Source organism: Lipophrys pholis (assembly GCF_963383615.2).
Source record: "Lipophrys pholis genome assembly, chromosome: 2".
Lineage (NCBI taxonomy): Eukaryota > Metazoa > Chordata > Actinopteri > Blenniiformes > Blenniidae > Lipophrys > Lipophrys pholis.
The window spans coordinates 26,959,883-26,978,977 of record NC_137636.1 but is presented as its reverse complement, the minus strand read 5'-3'; the positions used below and the strand labels follow the sequence as shown (position 1 = coordinate 26,978,977).

General features: G+C 41.6%; 1 protein-coding gene across 1 annotated transcript; it reads right to left on the bottom strand.

The window, feature by feature from the left end:
- Positions 1 to 376: 376 nt before the first annotated feature.
- tars3 (threonyl-tRNA synthetase 3) lies at positions 377 to 17,926 on the bottom strand. Its single transcript, XM_080458741.1, has 19 exons — positions 17,592 to 17,926; positions 17,303 to 17,383; positions 17,026 to 17,213; positions 16,515 to 16,638; positions 14,979 to 15,103; positions 14,661 to 14,778; positions 14,388 to 14,452; positions 13,877 to 13,955; positions 12,334 to 12,480; positions 9,862 to 9,960; positions 6,409 to 6,575; positions 6,135 to 6,297; positions 5,858 to 5,995; positions 4,290 to 4,367; positions 4,087 to 4,187; positions 3,443 to 3,547; positions 3,105 to 3,177; positions 2,861 to 2,975; positions 377 to 958 (listed from the first exon to the last, which is right to left on the bottom strand). The coding sequence occupies exons 1-19, from the start codon at positions 17,904 to 17,906 to the stop codon at positions 810 to 812; spliced, it is 2,430 nt and encodes an 809-aa protein (XP_080314867.1). The 5' UTR covers positions 17,907 to 17,926; the 3' UTR covers positions 377 to 809.
- Between the last annotated feature and the right edge of the window lie 1,169 nt (positions 17,927 to 19,095).

The following is a 19,095-nucleotide window of genomic DNA, read 5'->3' as shown; positions in this document are numbered from 1 at the left end:
TTTGTTGACTTCTAAGCTAAAATTCTAAAGATCTTTAAACAAACATGCATTAAATTTGTCTGTCAATTCAAAGTATCAGTTTAATTTATATCATTTATTATAAATGCACCTTTTTTATGAGTGCTTCTTCCATGAGCTATGAAAAAGTCAGAGACCATGAGAAAATGTTACTGCACGTCAGGTCCAGTGTTACATGCCGTTTACATAGACACATACTCAACCACGTACTTCACAAAAACAGTATATTGCTGGAAATTCCGCTGTAGCAGAATTTCATACACTTGAATACTTTTCATTTATAATTTCTTTATTGATTTGGAGGGGAAAGAATTATGATGTACGATTGCCTCCCAGGAAGCAGTGTCACTCCAAAAATACAGCTGTTGATGTTTATTATGAGGAGCAATGTGATGGAAGCATTTATCTTTGTTTGGAAATTCAAATCAAGACATGCTCACGTTTTTGCACATTGATTTTATTTCAGGGTTTCCCCACTAAGGCAGAGTGTTGTGAAAATAAATCAGTGTCAAATTAAAAACAACTTTCCTTGTCACAACGCTCACATAAATTACCAAGTAACTTTCCTTCACAGACACAGGTTATTGTAACATCATTTCCTTCACATATAATCCCATTTCAGAGCCTTGTTCATTCATTTACTTACAGATTTTCATTTTATCATGTTTCTAATTGCTCTACTTTCCTGAAACCATCTTCCACAGAGTCATCATTCGTCGCTTCACAGCTGATCCAAGCGCAGCTTTAAGCCTGAGGTATTGAAATGCGACGATCTGCTTTGTTTGTCTTGATCAGAACTCCTCCTCAGCGTTTTGACAGCGGGACTGTTTGAGCAGGGTCAGGCGAGCCATCACCTCGGACACGGACAGCTCCCCGTGCACTTTGTTGTCTCTCGTGCGCACATTGACGCCGTTAGTCATCTTCTCCTTCTCTCCAACCACTGCCAAGACACAATGAGACATAACAGCTTGAAATGTGCCAAGGCGCGCGCACACGCACACACACACACACACACACACACACACACACACACACACACACACACACACACACACACACACACACACACACACACACACACACACACACACACACACACACACACACACACACACACACACACACACACACACACACACACACACACACACACACACACAGCTACCCTAACACTGTCCCCAAGTGTGTGCCTCTAATTTCAACAACTGTGGGTGGTTAGCCAGCTTGGAAGCCCATTTGCGTTACCCAGATCCAATTAAGAGTGTATTTTTTGACTCATCAACAATCTCGAGACGAGTCTACCAACAGCAGTGCCGAAAAACACCACGACAGGCTGCGGACCACTTTAGACCATATTAACCAGAGCAGACTCATTTTGTTTTTCCAATTTCCAATGCAAAAGTGGCAATCATGTGCAAAATTATGTAAAAAGGACAGAGGACAAAACTGTGTAAAAAGCATGAGCAATACCTACATAAACAATGGACAATACTGAGAAATTTGAACCTGCTGTAGTGCTCCTGAAGAGACGGAACAAGACAAAATGGATAAGACAATGGAAGAAGCGGCAGTGCTACCACCATCTACCATTGACCCAAGAGGAAGCCAATCGAACTCAAAAAGGAACTAAAATGGGCACCATCCATGAGCAGAACTCCCTTCTTGTGGGATCCATCAGTTCTTTCTCATGTGCCTCATAAGAAGTTGTTTAGAAGGGAAAGCATGCATGTGAACATTCAGCCATGAATAGGAAAGAGGCTCAGTTGGTGCCCAGCCCAACGGCACCAGGCAGCTCTCGAGGGTCTCAAGCCACTGGAGACCCCTACTGCTTGCATGTTAACCTAATAATGGACCCAAGGACCCGGAGAGAGAACATCAGACCCTGCCTGCACCTAAACCGCCATGGGGAAAGAACAGAAAGTACCACCCACCAAACCAGCCTCAACCAGCCCAGCACCCACCTGTTACCTCCACCCAGCAGCTCTGAAGCATCTCCAATATTGTATTACAAAACAGCTTCAATTGTGTGTGTTTTTTATTTTTATTTTCCAAGAACATAGAGTTTTTTTTTATAGTTTCCAACCTTGCCGTGGTGGCTTTGTGGTGAAAAAAATAGACTTAAGTGTTTGTCATTATTGCTTGCTTGCTGATTGGGTGATCTAATCAGAAGAAAAACCTACTCAGCTTAAAATAGGACTATTGTCGGACTGATATTACTGTAGAGCAGACGATAGCAAACCTCCTGGTCCTTGTCAGCCTGGCATCTAGTGTCAGATATTTGTTTGTACCAGATTGTCCTTATAGCAATCTATCACAAACTAAACCTGGAGTCAGTCTGATTAAATTTAGTGAAGAGTTACACTGACAAACATAATCTACAGAAAAACTGAAACAAAAGATCCTGGATAAAATCGCTCAAGTACCTTTGAATCTAATTGCTGCTTCAAAAGCAACCATCCATGTACAGCTTTTAGATTTACGCTCTGTTTTTACTCGGAATTATACAATCATGTTGTACTGTACACCTTTACCAGCCACAGTAATTGTTCTTATTTGTGTCTCTATGTCTCCAAATGCCACAAAGACTTTACAAGGGTTACTACTAAAAAGGTTACAAACTTTGACCTCTGATCAGTTTAATCTGGTTCCAAATTTCAAGACAATCCATAACAGACATTATGTTAAATGAGACAACCTAGAAATACAAATATGCTGGACTATAGCTGGTACCAATTTAACGCATTAAAAAAAAAAAGTCCATCCTCACATTTAACTTGTTCTCTTAAACTTCCACACAATTCTATGCTCCTAACATTCCGTCTAGGACAGTCAATTTCCTCACCAAGTATGAAGTTATACTGAGCCAACTGAGCGTTTCGGATTTTCTTGTTCAGAAGACATCCAGAGTCCAGGTCGGCATCTGCGGTGAATCCAGCATCTGTAAACTGCTTACACACCTGACGAAAGAGAAGTCCTGCTGGTTATACAGAGAGTGTCTCACACTTCTCACTGCTACTAATCAGCCATATCTGCATGGATGTGATCACACTGGAACGTGGATGAGTATTGGAGGTGGATGGACACACCCTTTTCGCGTACTCCTCACAGGACGGGTTCACAGGTACCATCATCACCTGGCGTGGAGACAGCCACAGCGGCCTGGGAGGGACAGACGGGTGAGACTCTGCTTAAATATTTTTTATGTTGTGCAAAAATAGTAAAACATTTAACAATGATGAAAGGGAATCATAACCTGAAAGGAGAGTCATTACAGAAAAGCAAGCTGAATTTGTTCAATCAACATTAAACGCTTGGAACCAGAAGCAAGAAACACCTGAAATCATGAGATTATGTCATTTATCAAATGAAGGAGGGACTGAAGCAGCAATGACTATTTTAAGTCGTTCAATTGACAGTCACTCACCATTTCCCTGCATAGTTCTCAGTGAGGATTGCAATCATTCTCTCCACCGATCCCAAGATGGCCCGATGGATGATGACCGGTCGGCCTTTGTCGTCTCCGTCCTTTCTGTCATCAAACAAAACGAACATTGGATATTTAATGTGGCTGAGTATAAACATCCATCCATAAACTAGACCCACTCTATTCAAATTAAAATTGTAGGGAGCTGGAGGGAATTGTAGCTGACCAATGGTCAAAAGGCCAATTTAGAACATAATCAACTAACACAGTTTTACTCAACAGTCGGTATGGAAAACAATACTAACAAAGTCAGATTTTATAAATTGATGTTAGATCTTCGTCATTGCAACACTTTGATGTCTACTCTATCAGGATGCCCCTTTCCAGAGACAATGCTGAGATTATCAAAGTAAAAATCTGTTAACTCTTACACCACCTGCAGTTTGTTGCTGTATAGGATTGTCATTGTTTCCCCATGAATGGTTCGATAATTGAAGTTCTTGTGCTTCATTGAGTTTGCATGAATACCCCTCACAATACAACTCCCTGCACGATGTGACACATCCCCCGCAGGGGGAGTTTAACATATTATAGAAAGGCACAGAGGCTCGTCAATGTTTTGACGTTGTGACGAGGTGACTCACCCCATAAAGGTGAGGTCGAAGCGGATGGGAAGCTGGAAGTCCAGCTGAATGGTCGCACACTGGTGGTAACGTCCGATAGCGTCTTTGATCTTGATGTCGATCTGCAGAGGGAAGAGAAAGAGTGACAGTTTGACAAAGGGAAGGGAATCAAACTGAGTGGTGGGAAATATTGGGCGAAAAAAAAAGAAAAGAAATCTGCTGACCTTGGGTCCATAAAAAGCACCATCTCCAGGGTTGAGTTTCCATGGCTCCCCAAACTCATTCAGGCTATTTTCTAGTTGCTGTCATATAAAATGAGAAAGGCTGTAATTTCTATGTGAGTAACAGTCAGGCACAGAACATATGGCTCACGCTATACTCGGCTCTGCCTGATCTACTAGTACATTCCCTGTACTGCCCTCGTGAAGCAAGACAAATGTGAGGAAGCAATCAAGTAAAACACAACTGAGTAAACGTCAACCGCAACAAAACACCAGCAGGTGTGAAAGTCTGAGAGTTTTCCAGTGACTCAGATCTGATATTACCATGAGCACGTGGCAAAAATCCAACTATTTCACTCAGAGTCCTGAAACAGTCAGATGTCACAGTGTAGTGAGAAACAATCTGTGGATACTATACATACTGCAGTACAGAGTTTAATGCTTCATAAATCATTTTTGTGGAATCAGAACTGTATTTATACCCAACCGTTTAATCAAATCTAAAAAGTACTTATTTTGTGTTGCAATCTGTCTTCATCCTTTTCTTTCAAACTCCCAGCATTCGCACATCAAGCACGCAATGGCTATAACTAGGATCCATCAAGTGTGTATAGAATAAATGCATGATCACCACACATGGAAATGCCAGTGTAAAGACCCCCCCACCTCCACAAAACTAAAATTAAATAAAAAAATCTCTCATTGCATTAGAATTTGGCTTTTGTAAACAACACAAACCCACTAGGACAAAGAACCACAGATTGGTTATTGCCAGATAATTTGACCTCTTTCCAATTGTTTTTCTCGAACAGATTGGTTGAATAATGACGTTTATATTAATCATTTACCTCTCAGGCCAAACATGCCTGATGGACCATATGTGTTCTGACAATCTATTCTACTGAACATGGGTGTAAACATTTAGCTAATGCAAGTGCCCTGTTTTGTTCTGCATATCAGTCCATTTAAGTAATGAGTCACAATTTTATTTTGTGTTTTGGGATTTATAGTTATTTTTAGCAATAAATGCAGTCATTACTACAATGAAATATGAGATGATATTGCATTTAAAGTGTATATAGACCATTCTAATCCTTGGATATCTACACATTGGATTAAATATTTGAGGGTTTATGATTTGAAACGATACAATATGTTGCTGGCAATCATTTGACCAATGCTGAAACCTAAACTGAACAACAGCTCATAGAATCACTCCCCATCCATAGATGTGACCGTGATAGAAGACAGAAAATTCCACTCAGCACTACAACTCGTCATGTTTTTACTGCTCCAGGAGAACCATGGTTACATACATGAATGCAGGAGAGTGTGAAGTATTAACCATTATTTTCCAATAGTGTAATAATAATATATTTCTTTATTGATTATTAGAAACTGAAACCACAATACAGATTCATGACAGCCAACAGGGTTTTACCAGTAGACTACTTAACTTTGAGGTACGGAAAAGTCTCTGCTTGACTCAGAAGACATGTGATGGCTTGTGGAGGAGCTGATGTTAATTTCCCCACACCAAACACTTAACTATGATGCATGACCCAGTTTACCTTCTCAGCCTGGTTCCACACAGCAATGTCACCCAGATATTTCTCTGGGCGAGTGGAGAGGTGCAACTGGAAGGAAAACCCAAACACGTCATAAACACAGCGGAGGAAGTCCAGACAGCCCTTCATCTCGGACTCGATCTGTATCAACAAAAGAAGAAAAATAATGACTCAGGACCGAGGAAATGACTCATAATCAGCAGGTATTTATGTTTTGCACAATTGAAGGCCTGAAAACAGAAAACCCCTCATTCATGTTGAAAAACACTGATGAAGTCACCTGATCCATTCTGCAGAAAATGTGGGCGTCGTCCTGCTGGAAACGCCTCACCCTGGTCAGGCCGGTCAGTGTTCCCGAGAGCTCGTTTCTGTGCAGGACGCCGAAATCCGCCAGCCTCAGAGGGAGCTCCCTCCACGAGCGAGGCCTGTGGCCAAACATCAGACTGCGGGATGACCACAAAGGAGCAAATCAAGCATACATGAGAAATACGGGACGGGTGGTCTGACATGCAAACCAGGGAAAGGCATGTCTACGCTGCGAGCTCTAAATTTACCAGTGCCCGGGGCAGTTCATTGGCTTCAGCGCAAAGATGTCATCCTCCACAGGGAAGGAGAACATGTTTTCACTGTAGTGCTGCCAGTGGCCAGATGTCTCCCACAGTTTGCTGTTATAGATGTTGGGGGAGGCGACTTCCTGAAAGCCTCTTCTCCAGTACTCATCCTAGAAAAACAACCAAACCACAGAAGCTAAACACACCAGTTGGACCACACAGGTACTAAAATCCTGACCTCTGGAACCAAACTTTCAAATACCGCAAAGAAAATCTCTTTTTGAGGGTTTTATTTATCCATCTGTTGCCCCAAAGCAAAACACTGAACAGCCTGTTAAGCAGCTTAGCGGCCAACAGAAGAGGGCTGGTGTAACTGCAAGGACTTCTGCGAATATGTGAAACTGTGAATCTCAAAGAGGCAGGTGGCGAAGGAGATAATGCATGCTCAGTCAGCGTTTCAAAACTAAATATTACTGAGCACCGAAAGTGCTTCAGTCTGAATGTCAGGTTTTCAGTGGCAATTTAATGCATTATAAACAAATGGCAAAGCCACTGTGGTCTGTACTGAAGTTATAAATGTGAGAGCATTTTTCCAAGCCATCTGTTACATATGTCGGCGATATGTTAGCATTACATGGCAAGCTCATCCAAAAACCTCCCAGAAAAATATTTGCACCAATGACGTGATAATGAGCTCACACCGTTTCTGTGCAAAGTATGAGGTCTTCGTGGCTGAGGCCGGTTTGTGGGCACGTGCTGAGAAAGTCTTCAAGATGTTAACATGTCTCTGCTAAGGCAGCGCAGACGGCCTCGTGGAGAGCTGCGAGAGTGGCGTTAAAGTTACTCTGAATTTCAGTTTAACAACAGGTTGCCCAGAGTCCTTAAGCGAAGGCCCCAGAATATCAGGAGATCCCCCGCGCTCGCTACATGCCTTTAAGATATTTTGATCCAATCGCATTTGGCCTCACGATACTAAAACGTTTCAAATTCAGTTGAGTAAAAACGTAATTCTGGTGAAAAGGTTCCGATCGGCTTCTGTTACCTGCTGTGTGCCTACAATAATTTGTCTTTAACAAACAACGGGACAAAAATAATTTCAAAATCGTGATTGAAATAATGACAGGAAAAACACCTCGTAACAACCAATAATATAATTATTGTGGCCTTTCGCAGTGTAATAACGCCAATAATGTAATAACTTGCCAATTGTGTAATGCAATGTTTGATCCATTATGAAACATTTTGTCAATAATCTAATAAACAACTACATCTATTCACACTAATTACTGCAGCCAGTAATGCAATAATACATAAATGTGAGGAATTTCTTGAAAATAAAGGCTTTTGTGCAGTTTGTTTGTGAAAAATAACTATACTGGATAGAATAGAAGTTCTATCAACTCAAGAACTCAAATTCTACTACTCTTACTAACTTGTTCATTTATTTATTTTCAGTATTTTGGATTATTGTAACCTTGTGTTTCTGTCAGACAGCTGCAGCTCATCCAGAGTGCTCACCAACACGAGCGCTACGTTTACACTTCAGGTCTTGATGCTCACTTCCGATTTTTTGCTGGGAACAGATTTTTTTTTTTTGCATGCACGCCGTTTACGGAAGTAAATATGGATGGCACGCCAGTCGAGAGGCACCAATCTGTAAACAAAGAGCGTTGCCATTTCACTCTCGACACCAGAAGTCACATGACCTTTATATAGGAAGTAAGTTTTTTTTTTCTTCTTCAATCTATTTATATGAAACATTACAAATAAACAAAGGAAGAGCACAAACAGTCATTATTAGACAAAGTAAGTCTTTATTGTGCCGCAACTCCTGACTACTTCCTGTATGGAGATCACGTGACTTCTGGTGTCAAGAGAGAAATGGTGACGCTCCTAGTTCGCAGTAGGGTACTCTTTGGCCGGTCAGTACCAGGGTTGCCAGATGTGACTGTTTCCAGCCCAAACAACGTAAAAATCACACACACCAATAAAAAACCAGCCCAAATCTCAGCCTGTGTCGGAAGCATGTTAAAACCGTAAAACTATTATATGTGTAATAAAGAACATGTCATAAGCACACAAATGTACAAAATAAAGTTTAATGGTAAGAGAATTTGGCTCCCCAATTGGGGGATACCAACCATATCTGGCAACACTTGTCAGTGGGTGTAGATTCATTTTCATGTGGTCGTGAAATACTAGCCGACAAAATGATGAGGGCAAGGAGAATAAGAGAGAAAATAAAAAAGCACAGTTCTGTACATTTTGACAGAACCACTTCGAGTGCTTATCAGGCATGTCAGTCACATGTCAATGGCGAAGCAGTCACATTGTTAATAAATTGTAAGTACTATAATCAAATGCATTTACCTCTCATTCATTGAGAAAGGATTGCTGAAATGACTCCATGTTGAGTTCCCAAATACCTGACTTTTATAGTTCATCCTTTTACAGCCCACTTCCACCAACTCATCGATGTATGTCCTTTCATACTCCACAATACAAAGCCCGAATTACAGCAATTTCCTTTCTATTGTGCTCAGATGAAGCCCCTTCCTGCACATAGTTTCCTATTGACATTCGGGTAGGGTGAGGAAAATAAATTCCAAGACTTATTTTCTCCACAAAAAATGTTGTATGAACTGGTTACATTTGTTGTGCACTTGCTGAACCCAGAAAGTTGGAGCTTCATTCCATTTCAGCTCGGATTCATTTTGCCACATGTGGACGTTTGGCCAGCTCACTAAACGCCTCTTCATCTTTTGACCGAAAAAAAGACAGGCAAGCATCTGTAATTTACAATTCCCACCTTCTTGACCTGGAATATTTCAATATATGATGTTAAAAGGGGTGACTTAGGTGAATTTGAGTCGATGAAAAAGATTTAGTTAATTTATCTGTGAGCTTCTTGGCGATTGAAGAAGTCAACCATTAGTGACCTGCAGGCCAATGAGTCCAGTAGAAATGTTAAGTGAATCCTGATAAACTCAAACTTAAGGGGCAGAAATTCTTTTGAGAGCATTTCATCTTTCAAATCATAAACATCTTTATCTTCCCTTTTGTGGATAATCTGCCTCAATCTTCCCCCATTTCGCCGTCTACAAAAGGCAAAGGGATGTTCTCTTGCATTACTCCTGATATACGTGTTCATTTAGAATATATTGCATGAATACAATACATGCAAAAAAAAACAAAAAAAACATTAAAATATTAGGGGACACAGGAGAAAAAAACAATTAAAGCAAGCCTCAAATCAATAGAGGGGAATTACCTGCAAAAGATTAATTGTGCACTCGGTTAAAAAAAATGAACAAGATAAATGAATTAACTAAAATATAAAAAAAAAAAAAATTTCTCTAAATATCTCTTTCGAAAAAAATGTTTAAAAAAGACAAAAGGTGAACTATGAGGTTGAAAAAAAAATATCAGGAAGAGGCATGCAGCGTGTGGCCGTACCCTGATGAACTCTGTGAGCGTGTTGTAGATGTAGGCTCCGCGGGGCATGAAGAAGCAGCTGCCGGGGCTCAGGTCGTGAAAGAAGAACAGCTCCTGATCCTATGAAGCAGAGACAGAGATGACTTAACAATTTCACATGTCCTTGTGCTCTGCGGGTACAGCCAGTGAGGAGCTCCTTCACAACCAGCAGAGAGGTGTCCAATCATCACAGACACACTCCACCAGACAGAATAGACTCAGGGAAACAAAAAGAGACGAGAATGATGTGACCTGACAGCCGGAGAGGAGGAAGAAAGTTTGGACAAAAAGGACCAAAGCTGGATCATATTTGGACCGACAAGCCTCCAAACACAAGCTGGCTTCTTTAACTTCCCGGCCACCACCGCCCGTTAAATGAGGCTTTGAAGTTATATCTAATTCACGTTTTAAAAGAACTCTAAATTGCAGTTTTAAGTGAAGCACTCTGAACAATAATACATGTGGATCTTTAATATACACAAGATTAACTGTATTAAAACCGATTCATACTCAATAACATTAAAAACAATTTGTAGAAAGCAACTGGATTCCTGCCGATACTCAAAGAAAAACCTGCCCTTGAGTGTAACTGAAATGTTTCCACTAGACTCGACGGGGTGACTAGTGATCGCGCAATCGGGCAGCATCTTTAACACAACGTGCCATTTTTGCCTCCTTTTTCATGACTCTCATTCTCAGTATGGAATCGAGTCTTGATAGGAGCTAAATGAGACATATGTGGCTCCTATGATGACAGGTAACTTGGGCTGTCCTCCTCAATGTACCATGAGGAAGAAACACAGCGCCCTCACCTGGTGGAGAGAGGCAGCAGGAGACTATGAGGGCAACAAGGACAATTCACCTATGAAACTGGAACAAAATGTGATCAGAAAGCAGAAAGTGCTCCTTTTGTTTGGTAATGGACTTCTGACTCATACAAACTCTGGGCATTAAAAATAAAATTAAAAAAAACTTCTTTCCTGTAAAGATGATGGATGGTGACCAGATTGGCGCCAACATTGCTCCACGTCTCTTAAAGGGGACATATCATGCTAAATCCACTTTTTTAGCCCTTAAATGCATGTTGTTGTATATTTAGAGTGTTTAGAAGTACAGAAAAGTTCAAAGTAGTCTCTTCAGGTGCTCCGTTGATATCTTTATATTCTGTTTTGGTCATATTTTGCGATCGGTTTCGATTTTTCTATTCTCTATTACGTTTTTTGAACAATGACGTCACAGATTTCGCAGCGGAACTGCCAAATTAGGACATCGACACTTCGAGCAATCCGCCACTTTTGTTTCTCGCTGCGATTTTGTAGTCCAACCGAAGTTACGAGAGGATAAGTCGAAATGTTCGGTTGTTGGATGTAGTAACCCACAAGCTTCGTTACACCGTCTCCCAGCATCAGAACCTTTTCGAAGTGCCTGGTTGAGTTTTATTTTTCACAGAAATGTACCCACATCTGTGGGTAAGGTCATTTTTGTGTGCGCGAATCACTTTAAGGATGTGATGCTTCAGCAACCTCCGCCAGTATAAAGAAGGATTTGCCGAAAGACTTCGTCTGATTGAGCGGTCAGTTCCTTCTATCTATGGAGACGACGAACAGAGCACTTCGGTAAGCTGTATATAACGCTAAAAAGTGTGATGATAAGACGTCCCTGTCATTGTTTTGTTAGCATTAGCAGTTGCACCGTCTTCATATGTTAGCGCTGTGTGCTCGTTTTAGATTATAATGTAACTTCTGTGTTAAATAGTCGTTGTAATACAGGCAGTATTGTAGTAGTGGGCATGGATGCAGAAGTTAGTGTAAATATAGTAACACACCATTGCGTTACATCCATATGAAGACGTTGTTCTTCAGGTGCATCCTTGTCATTTTCATCTCGCTCCGCCGGGTCCGACTCTGGCTCCAACATGTATGGCTGGATGGACAAATCTTCCGTTGTTGACATTTTGTAAATAATGTGTGAATATAAAGTTTCTGCGCCGCTAGATAATTGTATCTGTTCTATCAAACTACAAAGATGGCCGAACAGGGTGGCGTTGAACCGAGTGTCACCTCTGCAACCTGGAGAGGAGGCGGGGTATGAAGTGTCTCATTTGCATTTGAAGAGACCGCCCCAAAACGAGTTGCTCTCAGAAGCACATCAGAAAAGGGGTTGAAAAGGGGCCTGTGGAGCTCTAATAATGAGGAATTCAGACCCAAGCATTGCAGTTCCGCTTTATATAGACCACAACTGTATGATTTATATGTAAAAAGGAAGGATTTAAAAGCATGATATGTCTCCTTTAAGCTACTGGCAAAGATTCTCATGAAGGAAAATTACTACCAACCCTCACACAGACATGTGTCAGACAGTACATGATAGAGTTAAGTACGCTTAAGTCTCTGGGTTTGAAACCTCGTCCAGCTGGGTGGAGAGAAAAAAGTCTGAGTGCCTCCAGTGACTCACTTTGCCAATCTTACGGTGGTCTCTGTTCTTGGCCTCCTCCTGAAAACGTTCCCATTCCTTCAGCATCTTTGAGTCTGGGAAGGAAATCCCATAGATCCTCTGCAGAGTCTCCATGTCGGAGCGACCCTCCCAGTAGGTGGACGAGTTCTAACCAGAGACACAGAAAAGCGTTAATCGTTGTACAATTTCTGTTTTTCATTCATTCAGCATCCCCTTATTATAATATGGGATATATATGTAACAAAAATAAATGGTAATGCTAAAGATATTGACGTCAACATTTGAAAAAAAAAAAAACCCCCAACAACAATAAAAGTTTTATTATTTCTTTTCAAAACCATTTTTATCCAACATCCAAGTTTGTTCATAATCAAGTAAAATGAACTGTTCAGGGTTGTAACAAACAGCATGGAGTGGATGATTCAGAGCCAGTTACCAATATATGGTTATGTTTTCAATGATAGATTTTCAAGAAGAACATCTTTTTTCCAAGAAGGCCTCGTTGTAATTGAGTAGAAATGACGAAGGTTGTGTGTCCTTGGACCAACAACCCACTTTCATCCATGACATTATGTCACACAGTGTGTGTGTGAACTTTTGAGCTATGGTTACATAAGTGCTGCAAGGTTTGCATTGTTGGCAAGATGGGGATCAGTTTTAGAGCAGATCCTGATCCTCGGGGTATTTGAGTACTTTGCATCGCAGCAGCCACAATTGATGCGTTAGTGTGTGCATGAAGGGTGAATATAACAAGTATCTACCACTTATAGTGACCCCGACCATCGATACCCGCCATGTAATCACTTCATTATAAGCTTATATAAACATTTGTGCCAAGGCTCTCCAAGTTTGTGAGCCTCCACAAATACCAGACCTTCGTACGACTCGACTATTAACCAACCAAAATCAAACCACTTCAAATTTGACAAAGTGTGAACGTGTGTGCCACAAAGGTTCACAAAGGCGTCAATGCATCTTGCACTCATTCATCTGTAACAACTTCAAATGGTCGGTCCAAACGCTCACAGATTCCAGGTTCTGCTCAGGAACCAGCCGTCTCTGCACGTTTTCGGACGACTCTGCGGTAGTTTATGGAAGCGAGTACAGAGAGAGTGTGGACATGAGAGGGGACGAGGTGCCTCCAACTTTAATTTCCATCCAGGGAATCAATGAGGACATTAAGCAGATATCTCTCCATGTTGTCGTGGTCACCAGCAGGAGCACCTTCAGCAATAGACTTACTGAACCAAAATGCTCTACAGAGCACCACAGGAGATCCTTCCTGCCTGTGGCCATCAAACTACAAATATTTTGTGTCAATAGTTACGGTACTTTCTGTCAAGCCCTTTCAGCTGTATAATATGTATGTACTTATTCAGTGTTATGGAAATGTGTTTTAGGGCAGCACTATTAAGAATTTCTAGCTGGGAATAATAATCCTTCTGATGTGGAGACATAAAGACAGTGTGTGTGAGTGTGTGTGGTGAGCTTTGCGTAGCGAAAAAAGAAATGATATAGGACCGTGTGTACATTTCCTACGTACCTTGTAGATCTTCATAGCCTTGATCTTGCCTGTGTGTCTGACGTGAGGACCTCTGCACAAGTCAATTAAGGGCCCACATCTATAAAAACAGACAATATGAGTCACAATACGAGGATGAGCCCTCTCTCTGAGATAGTGAAGCACATTGAAACATCCGGGAAGTCTTCATATACAGTTTATGACTGTCAGAACGGTTACATTTATGATTTTGCACTAAAGCGCACTTTATATATTTTATTTGTCTCTATGGCACTTACATAAAGGTGAGGTTTAATGAAACAATCAATATTTCTGAGGAGAAATTTTGCCAGAAAAGAAAGATCTGGGGGAAAAGTTATGCCTCCTGCTGCTGCTATCCCAGCTTAAATGTCTGTCGCCCTGCAGTGGAGACCCACCCAACATTTTGAAAAACCACAGGACGCAAAACAACTTCATTCAAACAGATAGTTTTTAGTTAACTCCCATTCCAAATAATGACAGCAGTGATTCGGGTACGGGAACAAAGACTCACCTGTAAACGGTCGTGGTTGGAGTGGTGACTTTCTCATTCAGAATGCGGCATTTGAATTTGTTGTACTGAAATTGTGTGGGGGGGGGAGAAAGTCATCAGTGTGGATTTTACATCTATAAAGAGTAAATGTATGAACAGACCCAAAAAATATCTGCTTCCTTCTAAACACAGAAAAAACCCACATGAAGTATGAAATTTTTAAAACTGTCCAGTTTAGAAGAAACTACTTGGATAGAAGAATCAAGTGTAAGCGGTTTCCTCCCTCTTCCACACCTTAAACATCTTCAGCAGCGTCTCCTTGCTGATTTCAAGCCTCTCAAACGGCTGCTTTTCCTTCACCACGGTCTTACACAACGTCTCCAGATCCCCAAACTCAGTGCTGGACACTCCCCTGGAAACAGAAAACATTGCAGGGTTGAATCTCCTTAAACAAGAACTCATCTGGGCAATGACCAAATTGTATTTGATTTAAGGAGGCTGATTGAAACTGGAAGAAAATCTATTGAAAGGAAGTCGCAGTTCCATGGCTTTTACTTATTAGAATACAGGCCTTAAGATCATTCATGATTCACATTTGGAAAGAAAACTCACTTCTGTCCATCCAGGAACATGTCGTAGTAGAAGCCATTCTCAATGGGAGGACCATAACATAGACAACCTCCATAAAAGCGCTCCATTGCTTCTCCGAGGATGTGAGCACTGGAGTGCCAGTAGACCTAAAAGAGATCCAGACCCAGAAATCTGTCTAAATAAACTGGAACATGCAACGGTTGCACATGTTCATGTGACAGTGAGCAGTGAACCATAAGAAGACATTTTTGACTGTTTGTGATTTCTAAATATTTTCTAGTGTCAGAAAATTGCTCAAGGACACATTTTTGCTCTTTGAGGAGGTAAAAAGTTAAACATAGAACCAGAATGTTGACTTTTACATGTATTCAGAGATGTGCTGATGTTTCCTCTGCTTGTTTGATCTTAGACTTGGAGCTAATAAAGGCCTTTGCAAAAAATCTACAGGAATATTTAAGCTTATGTATCTATTCTAATATGATATTTAATTTTGTACAATTGTTGCCAGTACCAATGCTGGTAATAACATTTTCCTAATTTGAGTTGATTTAATAGTTGAGAAATGTAATTCAATAGCATCTCTCCGGCTTCACAGTTTTTTTGTTTTGTTATTTCAACATGCTGCCTAATACCTATTAAGAGTACTTTCAGGCCCCGTTTACACGACAATGAATTCGAGTGTATCTGCAAAACTTTCTTCATTTTTGGGGGGTCCGTTTACACGGCACCAGTGTACAGATTCACTGTATCTGCGAAGTTCTTAATCCGGCTCCCAAGGTGGAAAGATTCTTTCACGGCCGCTATGGAGCCTGTTACTGCGCATGCACATCTCTCCCCCTCCCTCCTGCTCATCCAGATGTAAACAAACAAGGTGGCCCCTTTGTGGCATGACTCGCAGTCCATATTCTAGTTTTATCGTCCATATCAGTAGTTTAATAGTTGATACTCGCCCCTGATAGCATCCGATGCGTCATCAGTATATACCGATGTCGGGTTCTCTCCATTTTCTTCACGTTTATAGTGTATTGTTCTCTGCACACCTGTCTGTTTGGTTTCATTACAAAATCAAGCAGCAGCGCCCTCCCGTGGCCCGGCATACTAACTCCATCTTTGTCTCTGTGTCCCCTGCTGCAGTGTAAACACTTTTTTTTTTTAACATTAGGTGTTGTCACATGAAACATTGTCCTGTAAACAGGGCCTAAATTACCAATCAAACGGATGCATCATATACAGTTGAATAACAAAGGTTCATGGTTTTAGTTATTTCTATACTCGTAACATAAAAAAAAAAAGAAGGTATTTTTTTAGATTTCAGTTGTGATCATTATGACTCTGATGTTGGGAAATATAGCAATACTTGGACTTTTCTTTTGAAATTTATTTAGATTTTGTGTAAAAAATAGATCTAATAAATACACAGTTGACTGAAATTACAGGAAAAATGACACGTTTCTCTGATCGTTTTAGGCCCACCTGCAGAATAACAGCTAAATAAGAAAATAAGTACAAAGTTAACGAAACCTCGCAGCACATTATTCATAACCTGAATGTACTGACAGCCTGAGCATCCTCATTGTCGAAGCGAAGGATTTCCAGAGAGCAGTCCCTCTCGAGAGGTCGGTCCAGGTCCCACAGCTCGCCGTTCACTCGAGAAATCACAGCATTGTCAGCCAGACCCTGACTGAGAGAACAAGAGGAGCAGAGTTGTCTCAGTGGGTGTATCCACATTTCAGACCACTGAGAGCAATACTACAGAAGGAAACAGCAAGAACCAGACAAACAAAATAGCTCGGCCAAAGATCCATAATAAATTATTTTAAAAGTTCCTGTTAAACTTTGGGCTGACACAGTCTCCTCGTTATTCATTAGCTCAGCAACCCCACAGGATGAAGATCCTGATTAGAACGATGTGGCTGTTTGTTCTTCATGTGCAGGTTTGTGATTATTCATGATCGTTTAACTTCTTGTCTGAAATAATCATACTTTAACACGACTTATCATAACCCTGATCTGTATTCACCAGGTTTGGAGGATGGATGGATGATTACAGTAATTTTACAGTACTGACCTGATATCACAGGCCAGGTGATACGGGGTGGTGACCCAGGCCTTGCCTGCCACCTTCTGCCCATCTGGCAGCTCCACTGTGATGGGCCTGCTGCCTGCAGCTTTCTTTGCCAGCAGAGCATCACTCTCCCTCTTGAGCTGATCGTAAAGGCTGAGCCGCTCCGTGATGTATCCGGGCCAAGGATTGAGCTTGAATGGAGAGAAAACAGCCCTCTCTTTAACTTCACAACCTGAACACAGCACCACTGTAAAACTCTTGTTTAGAGACCGAGGCTCACCTCCTTCGCACCTCCATCTGCCTTCTCCTGCTTCTTCTGCTTCTTGTTTTTGTCCAGTGGTTTAGTGTCCGGGGCTGCCACCTTTATAGATATGAGATAGAATCACAATGGGCTCATGTCAGTGTTGCCCACAGACTGAGCGGAGCAGCTATTTTTAGATATGAGCTGTTGGAGCTTTAAATGTGTCTTCATGGGTCAGAGGCCCGCCGCTCAGCGGTCCAGCAGACCACCCACCTCCTCACAAATACACTCAATACTCCCCATTTTCTACCACAATCTGCTTCCTTACCGCTTTTTCGGCTCGCCTGTTTGTCTGCGGTGCTTTGTTGCCGTTTTTCCTCGGAGCTGTGCCACACTTGCCGGGAGCCGCCTCCTCCAGCCCCCGCTCCGCCTGCAGACCCCTCCGGAGGTGAAGCAGCCGGTACCGCAGCCTCTCGTTCTCCGCACGCAGGCTCTCCAGCGCCGGGGACACCGACACTCCCGGCACCACACCGACGCCGTCCACACCCCGGCTGAGCCCGTCCCGGAGAGACGAGACCTCCCCGGAAAGGAGGCGAATCTGCTCCTCCTGGGCAGCCAAACGTGCAGCCAGGCACTCCGCCATCTTTAAATGCCCACCAATGACCGCCCGCTTCCGGTTACCGGAGATACAATTTAAAAGCTTCCGGAAACAGTTAAAAGATTTTTGTGAGCCTATTCCATTTTTTCGTAGTGCCATGGTCAGATTGGATTTCACAATTATCCAAAGTTAAAAAACAGATTAATGAAGTCCTTAATGATTCTGGTTATGCTTGTGTGTTCAACTTGCCCACAAACTTAATTACATCTGACCTTGATTTCCTTTCCCAAGCACCATAAATAATGACAACCATGAATGCAAGGTGGGCCTCCTTGTCAATCACGATTTCCTGCCTCGAGAGACCATGAGGAGGTTGCAGCCCAGACACCATCGGCGTTCTCCCACCAGGACCTGAGGTTCCAGGCCCTTGCATTTTCTTTAAGGCTTCTGCATACAATAGTTTATGCTGGTCTCTGACCTCCTGAACCTGTTTTGCTTTCTGAAAATGTCCACACTCTTTAAATGAAGCCATGTGACTTGCTCCACAATTGCAATGCTTAGAAGTCAGTTCTTCACATTTCACCACATCATGATCACCTCCACACTTTGCACACCGCCTGTTCCCCCTGCAGGAAGCCGCCATATGACCAAACCTCTGGCATTGCAAAGGAGGTCTTTGATAGGGCCTGACTTGCAATGACAAACATAAAGACCTGAGCTGGAAGAGGACTTGAACAATGATATGGAATGCAGTCAGCAAATAAATCACAGTCAACACAGAAAAGAAGAACAAAGCAAAACAAAAAAAGTGAAACATAAAACTAGGGCTTTTTTTCTAGATCGTAATTATTAATCAAATTCAATAGTTCCATTGCATATTTACTCTTCATTTTTTAAGGGCTTTAGTGAAGAAGAGAAACTCCTTATAAAATACATAAAACCTGGGATAAACCATCATGTATTTACATTTGTGTATGTAAAATTTTCAGAAGATGAGAATATTGTTAATTAAGAAATTATAATCTTTGATTTCTGATACAAAACCATAAATAATATCTTTTGGAAGAAAGGGTTTAAGTAGAATATTGGTCTGAAGCCAGTCATGTATACCAGCCCAAAGTGCTTCTAAGTAAATACATTGAAAGAACAGATGATCTGCAGTTTCCATACCTCCACAGAATACACGTTCATTCGTGTCAAATCCAAATCGTTGACGTAAAAATCCACTGGAAGG